The following is a 23,599-nucleotide window of genomic DNA, read 5'->3' on the forward strand; positions in this document are numbered from 1 at the left end:
CTCATGCACTCATCACTGGGGGGCCTTTCGCCTCACATGGTTTCCTACCACTCACCCAGATAGTCCCGAGACTCACAGAGCCCCTGGCCATGCCCCCACAGCATCAAAATGGGGGCGTGGCCTAGCAGGAGTTATGTGATTAAAAGTCCATGCCCCCTTGCCACCAGGCCATGGACCCAAATTCCATCTGTCCCATCCAGCACTTGTCTAAAAGTAGAAGGCATGTGAATATAATTACACTATCATTGTCCTTGGAGTAAATCTAACATCCCTGGTGCAGAAGCTGGAAAGTGTGTTACTCCAAAAAAAAAACAGTTATACATCAGACTGATCGTTTTCATGTGTTAATATTATACAATGAAACTTAGTCATTTATTACAGTCTATCAAACCATTTAATGAGGAATGGATTGATCTTCCCCAGACCAAAACATGTTTTTTCTAGTTACTTCAGGTCTCATCAGTATATTGTAGCATTTAGGGAACATTATACAGCCTAGTATCCCTATACATGAGGCTAATATAGCAAACACCTCTACAATGACCATATGTTTCCCCTTACTGCTCAGATAGGCCGGGATGGCACAGACCCACACACTGCAGAACACCAGCATGCTGAAGGTGATGTACTTGGCCTCATTATAGATGTCCGGTAATGTCCTCACCATGAAAGCCAGAACAAAGCTCAGAGCTGCCAAGAACCCCATGTAACCCAACATGAAATAAAAAGCCAGCACAGAACCCTCATTACATTGGATGATGATAGTCCCAGGATATGTGTCCATGTTATACTCTAGGTAAGGAGGAGAAACTGACAACCAGATGACACCATTCAGGACCTGGACAGATGAGCAGATTAGTACTAATACATTTAGTTTGGCTCCTATCCATTTCCTCCAGTAACTTCCTGGTCTTGTGGCCTTAAAAGCGATGCAAACTGTGATAGTCTTGGCCAGGACTGAGGACACAGCGATAGTAAATATGATTCCAAAGCAGATCTGCCGCAGCATGCAGGTTATATCCACTGGGCGACCAAGGAAGAGAAATACGCAGAGTAAGCTCAGCTTTAGAGAGATGAGGAGAATAAAGCTGAGATTCCGGTTATTGGCTCTGACAATCTGGCTGTTCCGGTAGGAGATAAATATTCCAATTATGAGGACTATTATAACAGAAAATAATACAGCCATGCCAGAGAAAAACAAAGTTATAAAGTCCAGTTCATAAGAAAGAAACTCCTGTGACTTGGAAATACAGATGTTTTTAGCATCATTTGGCCATTCGGTGTCGGAGCATTTCACACAATTTTCATTATCTATGGAACACAAGTGGGACATAAGATACTGTAGTAACAAGTTCTCTCTTTATACACTCACGTGACCCCATTAGCAAAACGGTGGGGAACGTTGATAGGCTTCAGGGAGACAGGCAGGAAGCAGGGGCTGGCTGCTGCGGACTGGAAGGGAGGGGGAAAAAAGGGTGGGGGGCTCCTACAGAACATGACATGCAAGCATCTCATGGAACACTCTTCCCAAACTATTATATATTCTTAAACTCTCCCCATTCCTATCCATCCAAACACAATTTTTGTGCTTCAATCCATGATAGGTATATTTGTATGGAACCATAAAAAGCCAAGAGACCAAGGAATCATCTTAGCCAAATGCTCAGAGAATAATGGTCTTGGACTGCTCATTCTCCAGCATTACTTGAATGCCACAAGATTAAGTATTCTGATAGCCTGGAATTCTCTGAAAAACACTAGAAGGTGGGTTCATCTGAAAAGTGACCTATTAGGTATTTCGTCGATCTCACAACTACCTTGGCTTTCTCAGAATTCCCATCCCACATTCTCTCATCTTTCACCTGGTGATTTAAATTTCTGAGTATGGGAGAATCTCAATAGAAACCTTAAACTATCTACACATCCCTCTCCTCTTACCCCTCTTTGGAACAACCCAGCATTCACGCCAGATCTCTCCTCCATGATTGCATTCCCCTGGTTACCTTTGGGCATTACAAGAGTTCACTATATATCAGGTAGCTTTGCTCCAAAATCAATTGCTGAATTACAATTAAAAAAATGGTATTCCTATTTCTTTACACTATCAATACCTTTAACTATGCCAGTTCGCCTCTTCATTTAGCACTCACTCCACCGAATCTCTTATCCAATAAAGAGATAATGCATGTATTGGCCCACCTATTTCTCAACTCAAATTAAATTTTGTAGATCCTCCCATCCCTTGAACTCCATCAGCAAGCTTATGAGAATTATATGGGCCAACATTTAGAGAAAGAATGGAACGTAATTCACTTTGCAACGTCAAAATGTTCCATAAGTGTAGCCATAAGAGAAAATTCTTAAATTATATATATTTAGCTCCATACCGCCTGCATTGTATGTATTCTAGCTCTTTCAACCTTTGCTGGAGAAACTGTGGTTCGCAAGGAACATTTTACCATACACGGTGGTCCGGTCCAACCCTTTAGACTTACTGGGATATGGTGCGTTCACTTCTTTCAAAAGCATTAGGACTCCCTACCTCTCCCACACCTGCCAACATTTTCTTATGTGCCCCCTTGAACCACACTCCCAAGGAAACCCACAAACTTCTTTGCATCTCTTGCTCAACCAAGTACCAAATTGCTCAATACTGGAAAGTCTCCACTGCCCTGAGTCATCAAAAACTTTTATATGGGATTTGATTTGTAGCAAAATTAGAATACATTTCTAGCCTTCAGAATAATGCTATTTGGCTCCCATGGTACTCTCACCACTACCTCCCTCTCTCTGGCCTTAAGTAATATTTTTTCCTGTATAAAACCGTAATGTGCCCACATATAGGGGGTTGTTCTGGTTAATTTGCTATGAGCAACCTTACATTTGCATGTACATTTGGAGGGAAGTGGACGGGAAGCTGACATTCTGGTGATGTTGTCAGCTGCCTCCCCCTGCATGTCCATCACGGCCGCATTAGCATGATAACGCCCAGCCTCACACCTACTGCCCTCCGCCCGCAAAGATGGATGTGTACACCTGGAGAACAGTCCATATTATGGTCACCCCGACTTACTAAAAGATTAATTTCATGATATTTCCCCCCCACTGATATTCTTTATACCTATGTTCTAGCTAATTATCTTAGAAATAATTTTTTTTAGTAATTGAATAACTTCCATTTGCTGATATTTTTTGTCTGTATTATTTTTATAAAAAGTGTGTGAAGTATAGTTACTAACATGAAGAAGTTTGTAGAAAAAATGTATGGCTTTATTATGATTTTTGTATACATCGATCACAGAATCTTTATATTTACTGTATATGCACAATTATTATATTTGTTGTCATTTTATTTCCTTATGCTAAATCAATCAAATTTGAAAAAAAAAAAAAAAAAACAGATATCACCTAATGTGCACAACTCAAAGACATGCATAATGTGCACAACACAGAGTAGGCCTAATATGCACAGTTGTCATATAGGCAGGATTGCCTACCTTCCTGGAATGGCCGGGAGGCTCCCAAAAATCGGGTATCCCACGGCCCCCCAGAAAGGAGGGCAACCCTCCTGGATACTGCCGGACACCCTGCATCTCCCCCGCAGCAGCGTTAAATTACTGTCATTTCCGGCTTTGCTTTCTGTGAAGGTGGTGGGGCTAAGTATGTAAATTGTATACTTTTAGCTCTGCCCCTTCACAAAGACACGCAAATTGCAGTATTTGCCATACTGGGGGAGGGCTTGATTATGTCTACATCAATCCAATCCACAAAAGTACTGCTGACAGTATCCTCTCCGGGGTTCTCCCAAAGAAGAGACTTTAAAAGTAGGCAAGTATGCCTATATTTCTAATGTTCACAATTGTTATATACAGTAGGACTAAAGTGCACAATTGTGAACAAGGCCTAGTGTTTACAACTCAGAATCAAGCCTAATGTGCACAACACAGACGAAGGGCTGGTATTATTTATTACATTTCATTTAATCTTTTTAGTTGTTTTTAGTATCTTTAATTTTCAACGTTTGTCATTCCAAAATCTAATATCTTGGTGAACTGATTGGCAAACGTTTCACTACTCTATTAAACACAACAAGGGGTTGCCTTTCATTCTGAGGGAGAAATTAATAAACTACAGTAAATTACCACTGCTTTTATATCCCCAGTGGGGTAATAAATTATCTACAATAGCCAACACTTTCAGGGAGTTTGTTTCACCTGCCCAGAGGCTTGAGTCACTAAATTCACAATAAATGCCATGTTTTCATGGCCACAATCATAAATAAAGCACCGATTTAGGAACTTTCAGGGAGTTTGCTTCACCTGCCCAAAGGCAGTAGGAACTTCATCCACAGTAAGTGCCATGTTTTCAATGGTCAAGGTCATAAGGAAAAAGCACAGATTTAAGAACTTACCCCAGGTCCTGTGTGTTTTTGTTCAAAAACCTTTCACCCCAAAAAAGTGGCATTTAAATGAACTATAAAAAATTTGTTAAAATTAGATTTTACCACATTTTGTTTACCATGAATACATACTTGCCTACTTTTGAAAATTAGTTTCAGGGAGATTATAGTTGGTAGTAGACTTTTGCAAAGCGCCCCATCGAGGGGGCGTGTCATGCTCCACCCAAAGGGCATGTTTAGTTCCATATATGGAGAGATTGTGAGAAAATCTAGAAGCGTGGGTGTGTACTGCTACATCTAAAAGGAATCTTTTAAAAGGACTTATATCCAAATGTAGATGAGCCCCAAAGCAGTTTGTAAGAGCTACTATACTTGGTAATGTGCTGGGAAATGGTGCTGATGATTCAATGTAAATGTTTCTTTCTCTCAATCCTTTTTTCCCCAATATGTAACAGTGTAATATGGGATAGGTGAAATGAGGGAGATTGCTAGACCAATGAGGGAGAGAGGGAGATTGCTGCTATGTCAGGGAGTCTCCTTCAGAATGCAGGAGGGTAGGCAGCTATGCATGAATATGAATCATAGGTTATTGATTGACCTCCTTTATGTTAATTCCTAATAAAAATTCTGTTAGAACAGATCTGTTAAAAAAAAAATTATTTAATGAATAGTTCATGAATTCATGTAAATGATTTTCCTCCCCCTCTCTTGTGCTTGCAAAGCAAAATCTAATTATTATTTCTACATATACTGTACCAGACTTATTGGATATTTCTCCCTCTGAACACAGCACACAGTTATAGCAACATGCATGGTATCCTTCCTTTGTTGCTTTTCTGAATCCATCCTGACACTTTTCAGAACATTGTCCATGCGGCATCTATGGGGATAAGGTTCAAAAACTTAAATTAACATTACATCGTTTTCTTCTATTTTACCACTAACAGCATTTAATCATTATAACTAATCTGCATGTACAGTATACTGGCAAGCAGTAAGACATTGGATAGAAAAGGCAGAAATACATTATCTATATAATAAGTTGATGAGTGTGTGTGTGTGTGTGTGTGTGTGTCTGTCGCATTGCAGACACACCGTGGCACTCAGTCTCCAAATTCAGCAACAACATACCTCTGGACCCAGTGATGTGCACCTCAAAGCCGTTTTTTGGGGGAAATTTCACTTAAAATTAAAAAAAATAACCTAGGGCGAAATGTAATAGGGAGTGAATTTTTGCATGTCCCGAAAATCACACTTTTCAGAATCGCATTTTTTGCAGCAAATGTGCAAATTTAATTTTTTTTTTAAATGAAATAAAAATGTTGTGGGGTCCCCCCTTCTGAGCATAACCAGCCACAGACTAATTGAGCCGGACCTGGTTCCAAAAATATGGGGAAACAAAAATCATAGGGGTCCCGCGTATTTCTGAAAACCAGCCCCGGACTCTTGGACCCGACCTGGTTCCAAAAATATGGGGGACAAAATATCTGTGGGTCCCCCATATTTTGAAACCAGCACCGGGCTCCAACAGCCTGCGGTGTCATGCCAAAGCCAGGGGACACTTTTTACATAAGGTCCCCCAGCCATACCATGAGCACCGTGGTGCAAAACAAATCTATAGGTGGGGGTATGGATATTGTGGGCTTAATTGGTGTTTAGGACTCCTATAGGGGGTCCCCAATTGAAGGGAAAATTTTCAATACAGTGTCACCGTAGGAGTATTCAAAATTGTGGTTCAGGTGGTCTTTTAGGGACCATTTTACAATCCCATAGGGCTCTTCCCCTGGAGCCTACAGTCTCCCTCAGTGTTTGACTATCACTGAGGGAGACCGTAGGCTCCAGAAGAAGAGACCTATGGGATTGTAAAGGGGTCCCTAAAAGACCACCTGGGCCCCAATTGGGAATCCTCCTATGGTGACATTGTGTTGGAAAAACTGTAGTGGAAATATCCCAATTGGGGACCCCCTGTAGGTGTACCAAACACCAATTATGCCCACAATATCCACATCCCCCATCTATAGATTTTTTTTCGCAACCCACCCCATACAAACATTTTTAATCCTACTTTAATTTCTTGATTGTATTTTTATGTACACCTATATTTTTGTCACGATTTATTGAGTAAGTTGTACACTTTAACGTGATAAATCTTCATGTTATTCTTATTCTTCAACTTCTTACAAGCCTGTTGATGCTTGCGATGGCTGGATTGGTGGATTGGCCCGGCAGGTGTAGGGAAGAAATTGGCCCACGTGCGTCGCAACATAACGTCACATGGCCGGGCCCACGGACCTGTTCCTCCTCTTAGGGGCTGCCCCACTGTTTGGTAGAGACGCCCGGTGCATGTGCTTTACAGATTTCCAGACATCAGAGACTGCTGCAGCAACTCTGTGGTGGGAGCAGTCCTCCCGACCTTTTCATACCCCCAATATCAACGGCGGCGTGGAGTGTATTTTACAAAGTGTGATGAGCGCAGTGAGCCACAGAGCCTGAAGCGTGGCGAGCGGATGTCTGCTCACCACGATTCGGGCTCGGTGGCTCACCACACTTTATAAGATCAACTCCATGCCAACGGATACTGGGGGTATGAAAAGGTCAGGAAGACATGTAACGTGTCCCCTTGCGGGGCTCACTGCGCTTGCCATGCTTCGGGCTGGCGTGGATGGTTGATTAAACAAGTTCTACAGCTGTTACGCCGACAAGTGTCATTGTCAACAGGTAAATAGTATTTTTCACGCTGCACCCCTATGTACCCCCATACCCGACTAAATCTAGATGCCCCGAGCGTCCCATAGCACTCCGCATACTATCTATACTTAGACGCCCCCTTTGTCAGTGGTTTGCCGGTCTGTGTATTTTTGACTAATGCTGCATCCCTATACCCGACTAAGGGCCTTATTCTGGTTGGTGCGTATATTTCCGAATACTTTCGGATGGCATTTTTTAGCCGTCTGCGCATGCGTGGGGAACGCTATGCGCATGTGCCACGCATGGTCTCCGTACTTGTACTCACTAATACCGTACAGAAATGTGCACCGCAATCACTCAGGAAATATAGGCGTATTATGGGCGTCATTCGGAACTACACAGGGGCGTACTTTCAAAGTGGGCTAAACTGGGCGGAAACATGGGCGGACACGAGGGAGTGCACTTATTTTGGTAGGCGTGCATTCGGACAACACACCGAATGCACGCGAACAAAAAGGCTAGAAATATGCGGTGTCCATAAGCAAGTATTGCTTTGCGGACACCACTCGTTCATGCGCTAGGCAATTGGAACGCCAGTACAACCAATGTCAGCTGAACACAATACAATCCACTCCTTTACTCATTACTCATTAATTACACGCTTTTCACTGCTTCAATTGGAACCAATGCAGCTTAAATGGACCATTACTAAACACACACATATATGCTGCACTTTTCACACACTTTTACACTGCAAATAATGGACACAACTTAATATTAATAATAGAAATAGACATGTCACTTCTACATGTATCAATTAAAACACACATTTAAGGGCAAAAAAAAAACATTTATTACAAGAACTTATTAAATAAAATGGAAACCGTAACAAATTAAAAGGTACCATGGCAGGAATATAAAAGAATAATATATAATAAATACATGAATTTGTGACATACAGAGCCACAGCAGAATCATTAGGAAAACATCAGGTGGCTTCACAACAAAAGTATAGCACCAACACTTCAAGTACAGCAGACAGTAATGCTAGCCGAAAGAGGCCAACAGGGGAACCAAACATGACATTCGAAACGAGGGCAAATGTGGGTACCCTCTGCACGTGATTGGACACAGGAAGCTGACACACACAGCTCAATGAAAGATTTGGAAAGACATAAGGGTGGAGATTAATGCGGACACAAGTTCATTTGCAGGCACGTTTGGCCCTGGTAGGCTCCTTGCCACGTGCAGCAGCTCTTCGGCCACGGCCACGTTCTGATGGTGGCCCAGGTGGAGCAGATGCTGGTGAGGGGGGGGATGCTGTTCCCCCTCTGCCAGCAGGGAGTGCTGCTGGTGGGAATGCACCAGAAACGGATGACAATAGGACCCTATTGCTGGCAACTAGCTCCACCATAAGCTCATTATGGTGGAGGAGGAGGTCATTTTGGCGCAGGGCTTGATCTGCCAGCACCTGCAGGCTTGCAGCAATTGATTGCTGGGTGGCAGCCATAGCCTGCAGGCTCCCAGCGATAGTCTGCTGGGTGCTGACCAAACCCTGCATGACCTCCTCGGTCCTACGCATCCGCTCTGATGCCAAGTCTCCCTGCTGGTGAATATGGCCAAGCACCTGCACCCACCTGTCGTATTCGGCCTCGGCCGGTGGCTGCTGCTGCTGCACGTGGGACAGACTCCTCAACCTCAAGAGATTCTGGACCAAGCGGTGGGGATGCTGGTGAAAGAGAAAATTACAATTACAACACATTCCATGCAAAATTAGGACCAACTACTTATGGCATGGCAAATAATTACCTTCAAGAAAAGCAGCAAAGACTTCCGCTGGGGCCTCGCTATCGATGGTGCTCACCCCCCGGACCTCCTCTACTGCAATGCAGCATTCTGCTATCTCCTCAAGGGGGGTGAGCTTCAGCCAGCCTGGCATGGGGCCAGCCCCAGAGGTGTGGCTGTGTTCCCACTGCTGGGTCAATTTCTTCTTGAGGTTGGTTTTGAAGTCGTGCCACCTGCAATCAAAGTTTACATATTAATACATGTCACTCCTGATGTTTGCTGTAGCACCCTTTGCAATCTGCAACAGATTACAACATGTGCTTCATTACACACAACCCTTAGAAGATACATTCACACTCACCCTACAATAACTATCGATTAAATGACATGGCAAACATGTCTGTGGCTCCAAGCAACGTGACCGGCCATTGACCAACTCCATCTAACATCTAATGTAAACATTACTGGTCTTGTACTGCTCAAATGTAACACACATGAACTTGCCTCTTCTTAACGTGCTATGTCTCACGGACTTGTGGAGCCACCGCATTAATCTCCGCCGTTATGTCCTCCCAAATCTTCCATCTCCTTGTGTGTGTCAACCTGTCCTGTGGACACTCGATCCAATCCCGTGCGCGGGGTACCAGGATGGCAAGCTCCTGCGCTTCGAATGCCATGTTTCTGCTGCTTGGTTCCTCTGTTGGCCTCTTTCGGCCACGCCCATGGCCACGGCCACCTGTCGCTGTACTTGAAGTGCTGGCCAGGCTACTCTTTTGGGAAGCCACCTGTTGTGTTCCCAATGATTCTGCTGAGGCTGAAGATGGGCCAGCTGCCGATTGGCCTGATGTAGATGGCCCAGCTGGCTGCTCTTCTCCCACTGGCTGGTCTGGGTTGAGAGGGGCATAGGTGGTGTTGGACTCCATGCGGGCAAACAGGTCCTGGCACACCTGCTCTTCCTCAGATTGTGAGCCAGCCATGTTTGCAACAACATTGCAGTTTTCTAGCACACCTTTATATCCTATTTCTGTAATTGGCGTACATCAGCGACACCCTGCGTTCCGTACGGCAGCGTTCCGTACGGCAGCGTAGACCGTGCGGCGCATAGGCCACGCCCCTACCTGCGGAAAATAAAAATAAAAAACCTGGCAAACTTAGTAAGTCTGATTTAGTAGCTAATTGCAGATTTGTACTCCAATGACCAACTAAAACTGTGGTCAGACATGAAATGTATATGTGAATGTACATTTGTACTGTGCACTTGTTTGGTATGTACTACAAATTACACTAACCATTCCATATGTAAATCCAGTCCACCACTCAGGCAATAGTAATCAGTGCTTGCATCCAAATCACATGTGAAAGGTCTCCAAATACTGGCTTGATGCTAGGTACATTTCATTCCACATCTCTAGTGTGGGCCAGTAGAAGGTAAGTGTACACATGGTACCATGGCCTAATATTGGGAAAAGGTCTTGCACTATTTGCTATGTTTCTGCTGTATATCTTTCACTATAATAAAGCTGTTTAGTACCTTGTAGAGTTAGGTGTAAAGGGCTAGTGATGCAGACTATTTCACCTGTTGTTTTCACCCATGTTTGGTGAATGTAATAGATTATATATAATGGGTTGCAAACTTCTTTCACCCTGTCTGTTTAGGATATACTAAGTAATGGCATGGTCTGCTCAACTATGCAAAGGTACAGCAAGTGTGGATTGGCGATGCAATTGGTTAGCCGTCTGTTGTGGCGCATACACGCTGTTAATGACAAAATGAACAATAAAGTTAATACCAAATATCACTCTGAACAACCAATTACAGGACATGATTGCTTGAATTGTGCCATTGCTATGGTAGAGCAGCATCCTTCTCTGCCGCGGAGCTGAGGGCACTGGTCTCCATTATGGAGACCAGGCTGGGGCGTGCGGGGCCCTTCATAACCAACCGCCAGAAGCGCCAGGCGTATGCCGCTGCCCGCAGGCGCATATTCGCGCGCACCCAGGTGCGCAGGACCATCGCCCAGCTGGAGCGGCGATGGTCTGATCTGAGGCGCCAGCAGCCAGAAAAGCTCCAGGAAATAAGGGCCAGCATAGCACGATGTAAGTGTTTACACATTAAATGGCCAATTGTACATTAATGCTTCCATGACCTTTTTTTTGGCAATAAGGTAACCTGGTTGATCATGAGTTAAACATGGCATACACTATCTGTGTGGTACTTCATGTTTGACATGATGTAATGTGGGTCTAATATGTCATTTTTTTGGATGCATGATGAATGCACAAATCATGTGCCTTATTTAACACTCTGCATTTTGATTTTCCTTACAGCACGTGACCGTGCAAGACGGGCCCGTGAGCAGGGCCAGGAGGAGGAGGCCCCTGAAGAAGTGGCGGAGGAGGAGGCCGCGCAAGAAGTGGCGGAGGAGGAGGCCACAGAAGAAGTGGCAGAGGAGGAGGCCGCGCAAGAAGTGGGCCTTGAGGAGGCAGCGCAAGAAGTGGGCCTTGAGGAGGCCGCGCAAGAAGTGGGCCTTGAGGAGGCTGCGCAAGAAGTGGGCCTTGAGGAGGCCATTGAAGAAGTTGCCAAGGAGGAGGCCATTGAAGAAGTAGCCGAGGAGGAGGTGGCATGTGAGGTGGTGGAGGAAGAAGTAATTGGTAGGTAAACATAAGGCATCATTAATAATTGGTGTTAGTACTATTTGTTAGCTACCACTGGTGAATCTAGTGTGTTTTACTCTATTATTAATTAATAAACAAAAGTGGGTTACAACAGACACACTTAGGGGTTATAGGGTCAAGCAAAAAACGTTTAATCTGGAGGCTCACGTAGGTGATGAGTGTTTATTTATGGAGGGCCTTTCTATACAAGGACAAATAAAACATCAATGGAGTATGGTCAGGCGTGATTTATAATGGAGTGACAAGTGGGCATTTCCCCTGGGCCCCCCTCTAGCCAGTTGGCCCGTGTTGTTGCCATGTATTTTGCAAAGCTATTTTGTAGGATGGATTGACTTTAGAAATTGTTTGGTGTAAGGAAGCGGATTAGTGCAGCAGTTTCACCTATCTGGCAATGTGACAATGATTCAGGAAGTAATTGGTAGAGGGACTAGGCTAGCCTTTAAATGTGGTATCCATACATCTATCCATCCATCCATCCATCCATCCATCCATCCATGTATCTATCCATCCATCCATCCATCCATCCCATCCATCTACAGATGGGTCAGGTCCCATCCTGGCTGGCGGGTCGCCAGAACGTCCGCGCTGGTGACCCGCCAGCAGCCGCGCCAGCGAATACACTGAGACGCGCGTGCGTCTCAGTCTCCGTCGCCAGTGCGACGGAAACCCTGTCCGTCTCCGCCTCAGGGAGACGGACAGGGTTAGGGGGGGATGCGGGCAGGCGGCGGGGACCCCGGGTTACCGCCGGCAAGCCGGCGGGGACCCGGGGGAACGGATGGAAGCGCCGTCGGAAGGGGACGCGCGCGACTCTCATGCGCGCGCGTCCCCTTCTCACCATCGCCATGGCGCTGGCAGGTGATGGCGGCTGGCGACGCCAGCGCCATCCCCTGCCAAGATGGGACCAGACCCATCTGTATGTATCCATCTATGTATCTATCTATCATGCAGTTTAGCTATTAAGCAGTGACATGCAGGTATATAGCTTTGTAGTAGATTGGTGAGTGTTAAGGCAGGAGATTTTTATCAGTCACATATTCAGTAGTGTAAGCCAGTGTGTGTGTGTGGGCCCATTTTTATTTTTACCATTACAAACAGTATTGGCTATGTAATTGTTTGTATGTATGATTTATCATGCTGTAGGTACTTAGGATTGACTGTACAAGGTCAACCTGAATAGCATAATTAATGTTGTTCCCCCTTTAACATGCCCACAGATCCCCAGAGGCAAGAAGGCGAGGGCTTAAGAGGGGCCCTACTCAGGCTGCGGCAGCACCTTCTTGTCATGGCCGCAGAGGTGGAGGCAGTATGTGACCTGCTGCTGTAAAATTTTTACATTTTTACGTTGTTGTTATTGTATAATAAATATTTTTGTTGAAAGTTCGAAGTGGTCTGTGTGTTATTGTTTTATTTTACAGTATAAATATAACTATAAGTATATAACATTAAATAATGGTGTTTAGTTATGTAAGGTGCAAAAGGTAAAAACATATGCATAGATAACACATGTGCGTAAAGGGGCAAGAAAAAACGTTGTGCACTTAGCATGATGAAAGGGTTAATCTAAAGTGGTAGTCAAGTGTTTCATTATCAATTAGATAAATAATAGATGACCATTAGAAACAATCCCTTTTTATTGAGGTTGCCTAATTGCATAAGCGGGTCATGGTACAGATTTGGGTCTTATGAGAATAGTGTTGATTTGAGCGTAAATACACCTCATCGGTGCGTACGGCCAGGTTCCCGTACGTTCTGACGCGGTAAGACCGTGCTTACGCTGTAAGACTGTGCAGAATCTGTTCGTGTGCACCGCACACGCAAGGTTTGTATGTCGTCCGTACACACGCCCTCTTCTTAAACAGTGAGTCCGTCCGAATGGGAACCAGGAACGACCCTTAGGCCTTGTGCTAGTTTAAAAAAATATGGGGAACCCCTACTTGTTTGGTTCCCTGATTTTTTAAAACCAGGACCGGCTCTTTGAGTCTGGGGCTGGTTATGGCTGTGTGTGTGTGGGGGGGGGGGGGACCTCATACCAATTTTTGCAATTATTTATTTAATTATGTTTTTTTTTTTTTTTACCCTGAAGCCTGCAGGGATCTAAATGATTCATGCAGGCTAAAATACGCCTGGAAAATTAAGTGTATTTTCCAAGCGAATTTGGCCAGCATTTAGCGGCTGTATTTTAAATACTGTCACATAGTAAATTTGGAATCACCATTCTTTTGAATGTTCTTCAAAGAACCGACGTATTTTCAGGATAGTTAATCCTGAAAATACAAAAACTTATAATACAGGCGTATTTCTGGATAGGAATACGCCTCTTTTATACAATATATTGTTAGTAAATTTCCCCTTTAGTCTTCAAATCTCCCATCTTCAAAAAAGGCTTGTGGGAGAAAAGTGCCAGTAGTTTTGTACCCGGGTCCCACCAAAAATCTAGACTTTGGCATTAGAAGAGAAAGCACACCAAATCCCACAATGACAAAAGAAATGTCCCACTCCATTGACATTTCTTCTTAGACAGATGAGGTCGGTGGAGGCTGGGATCATATTAGCATGACGAGGGAAGTAAATAGGATATAAAGGCAAAATAGGATGTTGAAAATAAGAGCTAAAATGTGGATTTCCCCATTGATATAGAAGTAGCCTAAGGGTCATAATCTATAGAGATAATAAAGTGGGATGAGTGATAGAGGTAGTAGAAAGAAAGAAGTAATAATGCCACTGTATAGGTCATTGGTACGACCTCACCTAGAGTAATGTGTTCAGTTCTGGAGGCCATATCTCCAGAAGGATATAAATACATTAGAGACTGTACAAAGAAGGGCAACTAAAATGGTGCATGGCCTACATCACAAAACGTACCAGGAAAGACTAAAGGATCTTAATATGTATACTTTAGAGCAGAGAAGGGAAAGGGGGGACATGATAGAAACTTTCAAATATATCAAGGGCTTTAACAAGGTACAGGTGGGAGACATTCTTCACAGGAAGAGGAGCAGCAGAACACGAAGACATGCATTGAAACTAGAGGGATGAAGATTCAGGGGAAATGTGAGGAAGAATTACTTCACAGAAAGAGTAGTAGATAAGTGGAATAGCCTCCCATCAGAGGTGATAGAGGCAAATACAGCAGTACAATTGAAACATGTTTGGGATAGGCATATTGATATCCTTACAAAAAAATAAGGATCAAATAGGGTTTGAGGTAACATGTTTAAAAAAGGGGCAGACTAGATGGGCCAAGTGGTTCTTATCTGCCGTCAAATTCTATGTTTCTATAAATTGTCTTGGAGGGAAATATTTAATGTCTGATTGATTCTATTTTGTATATTTAAATACAGTGGAAATCAGACTTTGAGAGGAAGTAGACAGGGCAAGGAGATCATTGAGAAGCCAGTTGAGTTGAGTTAGTAAGATTGGCAACAAACTGTAGCTTTTAATATTCAGATACTTTGCCATTAACACACACATGCAGCATATAATTTTAATCAGCAGAGGCTGCATGTGAGTTTTTTTCACATAGCAATGCAAATAAGTCATATTTTTTTTTTTGGGGGGGGGGGGGGGGGGGGGGAACACAAAAAGACTCTCGCCATTAATAAATGTGGTACGACTAGGCTCTACTGGAAGGACTGTTTAACATGAATGCACCAACGATGAGAGAGGACACATCAGTAATTTCCATTTTAAATATTTGTGCTTATTTTAAAACATACCCTGTCATTTCTCCAATGTATTTTCTGTGGCTCAATGTATAACTGTGTATCTCCTGAAATGGATTTATCAAATTTTCCAATGTTTATATCCTTAATTGTATACTCTTTTGCTTGGTCATCCCTTATCCTATTTACCAGCTCTAAAGGTGAACATAGTTCTCCATTTTCATTATAAGTTATTTCATTACCATATTTATCTTCATAATAAACCTTTTTTAGAAAGGTGTGAAGCTTTCAAATGAAAGAGAGAATAATCATAAACAGAAATAATAATTTTTAGAACAATAACCTAGAAAACTTTACAGATGAAGTGAAATAAAATATTACATTGATGTAGATTTAAGACATATGTAGCCATGATGGAGGTTATTACTCATCGTCAGATAAATGATAAATGTATTTGTGCATATACAGATGTGTCCACACACATCTTGGCTTTTTTTCTCAATTTGTCACAACATGTAAAACACGGCTTAGCTGTTTTTCCAAATGTAACAAGTATATAGAGTCTAAAAAATTTCTGAAGCAGTAGAACTTGTATAAAGTAATAGATTTTTAGAAAAATCACAAAGTGTGACTTTTGCAGAGTCCAAGGTGTGCCATATTGTGACATACATGGTGCAGTAAAACCAAGATGTACGTGGACACATCTGTAGATTAATATCCAATTTCATTTCAGAAGATCTTTACATTTTTTTAATTTTCTAAATACTTTATTGAATTATCAGCACTTAAACGCAAGGCACTTATAGGTTAATAATGCAATGCTCTATTGTATTACTGTATTAATTAGGTACTTATTAATAGTGCTGTATATCAACGAACCTTAGCCAGGGCATTGATATCCTCCCCCACAGTAAAATATGCCACCTGAAGGGACTTCCTATAGAAAGCACACCCTGCTTTTCACAGAACGTCAGTCAGGGTTTTCTCCCCTGGGACTGCCAGTCCACGTGCAACAGTAGAGAAAGTGCTTCCCTTTAGAAGCTACTCCAGTGTTATTATGTCACCCTTATCTGGCTTGTATGGGCTGTAGTACAGTAGATGCAGTCTATAGAAGCCTGCCTGATTAGAAGCACTTACCTGAAGTACTTCCCTAGATCCAAGCCCCACCCCCACAAGTATTAAAAGACTGACATTTATTATCCCTTAGATTCAGAACAACACTAACAAATAATGTATCCTTATTTATACAGGGATTATATCTACAGCAATTAGTTACATGTCATTAAAAGTTTGCTTAGAGGAACTTCTAGATCACCCAAATAAGAGAAAACATATCTCTCTAAACAAATAAACCTGTTTCTAACTGGCGGCTCTCTCACACAAGACATTTCATGAAGCATGACGTATTAAGGTTAGATGTATAAGGACACATATGTATTTCCTTTTTTTTTACTTTAAATATATTGGTTTTAATATTTCTTCTGGTATTATTTAAATAAATTATATTGTAATCTACAATGTCTACATTATGACAATTTTTGTAACCAGATGTAAGGGGGGGGGGGGGGGGGGGGGGGCAGAACGGGACAAGGTCACCCCGCATGCCAGGTAGACCAACCCTGTAATACGCCCAAAATATTTTGCTGGGTTTTTTCCCCCTTTGTTTATATGCTGATTGAATGCCCTCTTCATTTAATATGATATATAATTACCCTGGGGTATTCTCAATGGTACTACAAATTGAATGTTCTGTGTCTTTGCATAAAAATGCACTGTTGAGAACCTTGGTCCACCAATCTTGGTCCAGTTACAAAAGATACCATTCCACATCTGAAAACTACATATTATACTGTGAGTGGTCATATATTGAGTGTTCATATTCCATAAGGAAAAATATAACTGTCAGGAACCCCAGTTCTTGTATTGCTCGTGCGCACCACTTACCAGTGCGCTTGTGTATTCTGCGGTGCAGATTAGCTGCTGGAGCACTCTGAAGTGTAAGGACTCTGGGGAGTCCCCATGAGCAAATACAGAAGGAGACTGACCACGCAACGATTGATGCATGTAGTACTAGACTTCACCTATAGCAGCTGTGTCCGAAGGAGCGAGTTAGGCCCGCTCCAACCCTGATGCCCCCAGGTCTTATGAAGGACAATGCATCAAATGCGATTGAGAGCTGGACAAAAGGCTAACTGACTAAAACCTATGGAAACAAACAAACAAACAGACAGTGGTACACATTATAAGTGGTCAGAATCACCAGGGCATTGAGTGGTTGAATATGGGAGCAATCCTCCACTGAACTCCCAGGAATGCAACAATGCAAGAAGATGTTATGCAAATAAGTAATTCCTCTCATGCTCCTACTGAAGAAACCGCCGTTTATATCCTGCGGAGAAACGCGTCAAGGATCCCCTATTTGGACACTTTAAAACCCAACTCTTATCTGCAGAGACCCCCTGTTACTCCATGAGACTGCACACTGGAGCCAGGTGGGTAGAAGCGAGCCCACACAGATGGCTACCGCAGGGATCTCATAAGTTGTTTTTAACATCTTAAGAGGTACTGTTCTCATTGTACATACTGGTGCAAATCATCTCCTGGGAGCCCTTTATAAAGTAAGGAACATTCTAACTAATTGGATGTGCATACTTTTCAACTAAAGAGCCATAAAAATCATCTATTTAATCGGCTTAACAAAATCCAATCCTTTGAATTATACAGGGCTAACATCAACTGACTCTATATATATCAATCAAATATTCTATACTAACTTTTATGCAGAAATACCACCTTAGAGTTGGGTTTTATTAGTAAACTATAAAGTGATACCATTGGCTAATGCCTTTATTGCATCCCTATTTGGGATAACCTTTACTGAGATACTGTGTACAGTGATTTTATATGTATTTTTATTGTTTTTCTTTTTTATATAATAAATCTTTATATGAATTTTTTGAAATAACTGTTCAGATGTGTGGCGCTCTCTTTTGAGTCAGATATATTTCAGTATATTATATACACAAAGCTAATTGATTTTCATCTCCTAATTAAATTTTCTATCTTCAAGTGGCAATCTCCAGAATTGCCTTTGGGAGCAGCCATAGCACATTTTATATAACCAACACAAATTGGTATAAAGATTGATTAGTGGAGCATACAGTGTGTAGTGTTATTGTTCCCGATTGTTGTTCTTACAAGTAATTCCTCACGCCCACACTTGTAACTACAGAGACACAGCAGGATGTAAACACAATATGTCCTGGCTAATGGCATAAATGCAACAATGCATTAAGATGTAAATAATAAACAATATATAACCTGTGTGGATGGCAAAACCCCTAATAAAAGAGGACATACTGTATACTCCACACAGGTAAACTCTAACAGGGATCAGCTGAAATACTGAAGGTGGAAAAACCAGACACTCTCTGTCAGACAGGGTCTGTGTTCATACAGGGTCTAAATGGGAAGAGAAAAAAGTACTCTCCTTAGTTTTGGGGGCACGCTTAAGCAAAACTTAGAAGTGGTCTGAAGAATATCAAAGTATGATTAAAACTTAACTTTTACTATTAATTATTAAAAAATTATTTCACAGACAGACTGACAGACAACATGTAACACATAAATATCCAATAAAAAGGAAGTATGTTTGTTCAGAGACGCTATATCATGATAAATATATCAATTTGTGCTGGGCTCCGTTCAGTTGGCCTTCAGCAATATCTTAAGGAGTTCTCTGGAGTAAGACACTGAAGGTAAATTTAGAGCGAAGTTTTAGTAAATTGTAGTAATACTGGTCCAGTCACACCAAACTAATGTGTTTATCATACAATAAATTTGATTATTTCACAGCTCATAAACCAATTCAGAGCCAAGAACTAGAAAGTTTGGGGAATTGTGTTCGCTGGTATGGTCAGGTTTTGCAGCGGTAAACTATATGCGGCTAGGTTTGTGAACACCACAGTTGTAAAGGTTACAGCTACTACTGCTGTCTATCTCGCTTATCCAGATCCTTTGATAGAACAGTGAGTGGGCTGTGTTAATACTCTGTATGTAGGGAGTGAAAAATAAAGTAATAGTACAGGGCATCTGCTGTCCCCTCTCACATATTAAGGTGCCCTGTTGACATTAGGTCAGTGCAGGGTCTAACCATTTAACCTCTGGGAGGATGAGAGTGTCCCTGAAATGGAAATGTGTAACAGGAAAGGTGCCAAAGTGAAAAGGTTTAGCAGATTAGTAAGCTGCTGCTTCCCATTGCAGGGGCATTGGTGGGAAGTGAGCGTTACACACCAGTAAGTAACAAATAGTGTGGGTAGAAGATAGGATTTGAAAGTTCCACTAGTGTGGAAAATATTTGCTATTGATAATTCTTGGCTTTTCCTTTCCTTAATATTATTAGCAGACTCTGAGTAAGAGGTCTAGTGTAATTAAGACCTAGTAGTGTTTTAATAGTAATAGGGATTAATGCTAATAATGTCAGCAGCCCTGCTACAGTACCACCGGGAATACAGCCAGTGCTCCTGTGGTGAAAACAAATGAGAGCCGGTACTAATTATATAAGAAACTGACTAGATACGGAGGTGATATTACCTGGTATGAGTAGCCATTCGGAGATATACTCCATTCACCGTGGTATGGTGAGTATCATTAGCCGTCGACCTAGACATTGTCGAACTAATTACCTTTCGACCTATAACCATGTCGACCTTTTCCCATGTTGACCTAGACCCATGTCGGCCTTTTCCCATATCTACTTAATAGTTTCAACCTAATGACTGTCGACCATCATGCTGTAGACCAAATGATCCCAACCCGGTTCAATTTGCCTTAACCGCTTGAGTGGTATGCTCGGAAATTTTCCGGGTTCAGCTGCGCTGCAGCAGCGGGCTGTCCCGGCAAATTTCCAGGCATACCACTAATATACAATAGGTGCGCGCCATTGGTGTCCAGGTGTGCACCTCTGGCACAGCACCTCTAGAGCCCACCCCCCGTCATAACCTTGTTACGCCCAGTCCCCCACCTGGTAGGTTTGTCTTGCCCCAGCAAAACACACAACACACACAAACACACAGAACACACAGTTATACCCCTTTTACACCAACAATCCAGGATCAGACACAGCCGGGATTTGCACCGTTTACACTGTGGTGACTACCCGCAGTGTAGATGGAGGTGGCACTTGGAGATGCGCCACCTACGCCACCCCTGCCGGGACTGCCAATCATCGCGCTGGGGGCAAGCCCAGCACCAAGGTAACTTGCTGGGCTGCCCCCAGCCCCCATGCACCCCCCAGTCCCCGTCCATGAGGCGAGTCGATGCTGCACACAGGCATCCATTCACCTTCTTGCTGCCTCCGCTGCTGTCTGCAGAGTACAGCATATAGCAGTGGAGGCTGTGTGCGACCCTGGCCCAAACTCCATATTGACCGCAGGATGCTGCAGTCCGGAGGTTGAGCTTCCCCCATTGATGTAAACAGGAGCTGGGTCAGATGAATGTGACAAGTAGCAGGTGGGAGGAATGTGACATCTCTGTACATGCATCATCCTGCCATCTCTGTCCCTGTGTCACAAACCATCTCTGTCCATACATCACCCTGCCATGTGTTATAATGTGAATTTTGGCTCAATCCAGGTGGCATAATGTAAATTTTTGCTCAATCCGTGTTTCATAATAAGAATTTTGGCTCTTTCAGTGTGGCATAATGTGAATTTTAGCTCTTTCAGTGTGGCATAAAGTGAATTTTGGCTCAATGTGGGAGGTATGATGTGAATTTGGGCTTATTCCAGGTGGCATGATGTGAATTTGGGCTTAATCTGGGTGGCATGATGTGAATTTTGCCTCAATCCATGTTGCATAACATGAATTGTGGCTCAATTTATGTTGCATAACATAAATTTTGGCTCAATTTATGTAGCATATTGTGAATTTTGGCTCTTCCAGTTTGGCATAACATGAATTTTGGCTCAATCCGGGTGGTATAATGTGAATTTTTTTGCTCATTCTGTGTCGCATAATGGGAATTTTTGCTCTTTCTGCATGGCATACTGTTTAAATGGCAAATGTAAGGGGGTCTACTACTGTTTTGCATAATGTGTATAAGGGGCATATGGCATGTTACACTACACTCAAGGACATTCCCCCTTTTAAGTGATGGCACCCTATTTTTTCTGGAATGTGCACATAACTTCAGCCTTCAATTTCCAATACCCCCATTTCAAAATGTCCACTTCGACCATTGCACACACATATATACATAGTGCATCTCTTACACATTGGACAGATACACACAACACAACACACCACAGCACACACACTACACACACCCACATACACTACAACACACACAAAAACAGTACAACACACACAATTACACAAAAACAAATGCATTATAGGTGCTAAATCTCAGCAAACACATTCTAACATTATGGTGGAGGTTTTAATAAATTATAATGTTGAGCCTTTAGCGCGGCATAAAACAACATTTTACGGCAATTTTGGAAAAAAAAAAAAAAAAAGGGTTTTCCCGGGCAACCCCGGGCAACCCCGGGCGGGTCAGCTAGTTGATAATAAAAAATAATAACAAATATCCATTATATAAACTCACCTTGTTTTCATTTACTGTAAAGCGGCTTCTTGTTCCTTCTTGTGACAATAAATCCATATCATGCAAAGCTTGAGCCATAGTAGTAACAGCAATGTACATCCGGTAGGGAAAAGAATCAGGACAATTGTAATAGTATCCTAGATTTCTCCCAGTACAATTACTAAGGGTTAGATTAAGTACTAACGCAAACATGAAATCCTTTTTCTTATTGTTAGACAAGCAGTGCATTTGCGTAATCCAGAGATCCACCAGTAATGGGTCGATTGAATTATTTAGTTGATTGACATTATGTGCAAATGATTTCATTCCAAAGATGTTATATAGAGGAAGCATAAACACAAGATAGCAATTAGCTACAGGTACACTTCTTTGAAGTGGCGCAGTTAAATCAATTGCAGCTGCCCATGATGCTGGAAGAATTAAAGTCTTATTAATAGTTAAGTGAGATATACTATGCAGAAAATTTACAATGTGCACGTTCCATGAACCACACATTATTATAATCTCAGCAGTAGACTGTTTAATTTTCTCAATTTTTGACAGTTTCTTATCGCCATCAATATCAAACACATTTAAGTTGAACTCAACACATATTCCATGAGTGGATAACTCTCTGCTCAGCTGTTGGAGCTCCTGGTCTCCACTGTGATCATCTGATATTATCCCAACCCAGTTCCAGCCAAAGCGTTTCAATAACTTTACTATTGCCGCAAATTGCATCTGGTTACTGTAACTTGTCCGAAAAAAATGCGGATAAATCCTTCTGTCACTCAGCGCAGAGTCTCTCGCTCCGTAACTGATCTACAATGAGCATTTATTTATAGTTAGATGACAAAATAAGCAATTAAAAAAAAAAACATTTGATATTTTCCAACATAATTAAAAAGGTTAATGTTGTTTATGTTGTATACCTTTGAAAAAAGTTGTTGGATAACAACGAAACGCGTCAGGTTTTATTAGCTATTGGACACTGGACTCTTTTCAACAGCATTGCACTTGAACCAGATCCCCACTAACATCGCCTGGACCCCCAAAATATATATTCTAATACTGGACTATAATATCAAGGGACACCACCACCTGCTCAATTTTTGGAGACCCACCTGTATTCACAGGTTACCTGATAAAACATCTACAGGCAAAACAACTGGGACCTCTGCAGGTATATGGAGACCCACAATACCAGTCTCTTTGGATTACAAAGGGGAGACCAGGCTATACCAATTTAAAGGGATCCACAATAGGAACAAGTGGTAACAAATATTCCTTTGTCCGTAGCATTTTATTGATGTGCATATTTTAATTGTTGTTAGTATACTATATAAATAAATTGTGTTATTTTAATGTGATACCCAATTGATTAATGTGTGATATTGTTTAGTTGAAGCGCTCCACCATTTCTTTTTCTTTTTCCCTGTGATTTGGTAACTAGGGGACTGACCCTCCCCCAGGTGTGAGCAGCTGGCTCTACATCCCATTCCTTGAGCGCCTGTAATTGTTCATCTAGGTGAACATTTCCTTCTCTTCCCATGGAAAATTGTGTACCTTGCACACTGTGTAAATTGTCTCTGCATGGCACAGTGTGTAACGGGGCTCTGCCTGGTGCATGGTGTAGTGTGTAACAGGGCTCTGTCAGGTGCAGTGGGGAACAGGGCGATGCCTGGCACAATGTGTAACAGGTATTCTAACTTTTGCAGTGTATAACGGTTTTCTGTCTTGCGCAATATGTGTGATGGGGCTGTGCCTGGTGCAATATGTGTGATGTGGGCACTGCCTTGCACA

General features: G+C 42.4%; 1 protein-coding gene across 1 annotated transcript; it reads right to left on the minus strand.

Moving 5' to 3' along the window:
* Positions 1–394: 394 nt before the first annotated feature.
* LOC146075332 (vomeronasal type-2 receptor 26-like) lies at positions 395–17,274 on the minus strand. The gene is made up of 4 exons (XM_083184505.1): positions 17,155–17,274; positions 15,265–15,495; positions 5,156–5,279; positions 395–1,311 (listed from the first exon to the last, which is right to left on the minus strand). The coding sequence occupies exons 1-4, from the start codon at positions 17,272–17,274 to the stop codon at positions 395–397; spliced, it is 1,392 nt and encodes a 463-aa protein (XP_083040631.1).
* Between the last annotated feature and the right edge of the window lie 6,325 nt (positions 17,275–23,599).

Source organism: Crinia signifera, chromosome 1, assembly GCF_055691185.1.
Source record: "Crinia signifera chromosome 1, ASM5569118v1, whole genome shotgun sequence".
Classification (NCBI taxonomy): Eukaryota; Metazoa; Chordata; class Amphibia; order Anura; family Myobatrachidae; genus Crinia; species Crinia signifera.

What these genes read in the sequence shown, in the direction of transcription:
- LOC146075332 (XM_083184505.1), bottom strand. Translation starts at nt 17,274, where the DNA reads ATGCATCAATCGTTGCGTGGTCAGTCTCCTTCTGTATTTGCTCATGGG. An exon ending in CAGAATACACAAGCGCACTG is followed by an intron (nt 15,496 to 17,154) that starts GTAAGTGGTGCG and finishes TTCATTTGAAAG; the next exon opens with CTTCACACCTTTCTAAAAAA. An exon ending in AGAAATATCCAATAAGTCTG is followed by an intron (nt 1,312 to 5,155) that starts GTACAGTATATG and finishes TGTGTTCCATAG; the next exon opens with ATAATGAAAATTGTGTGAAA.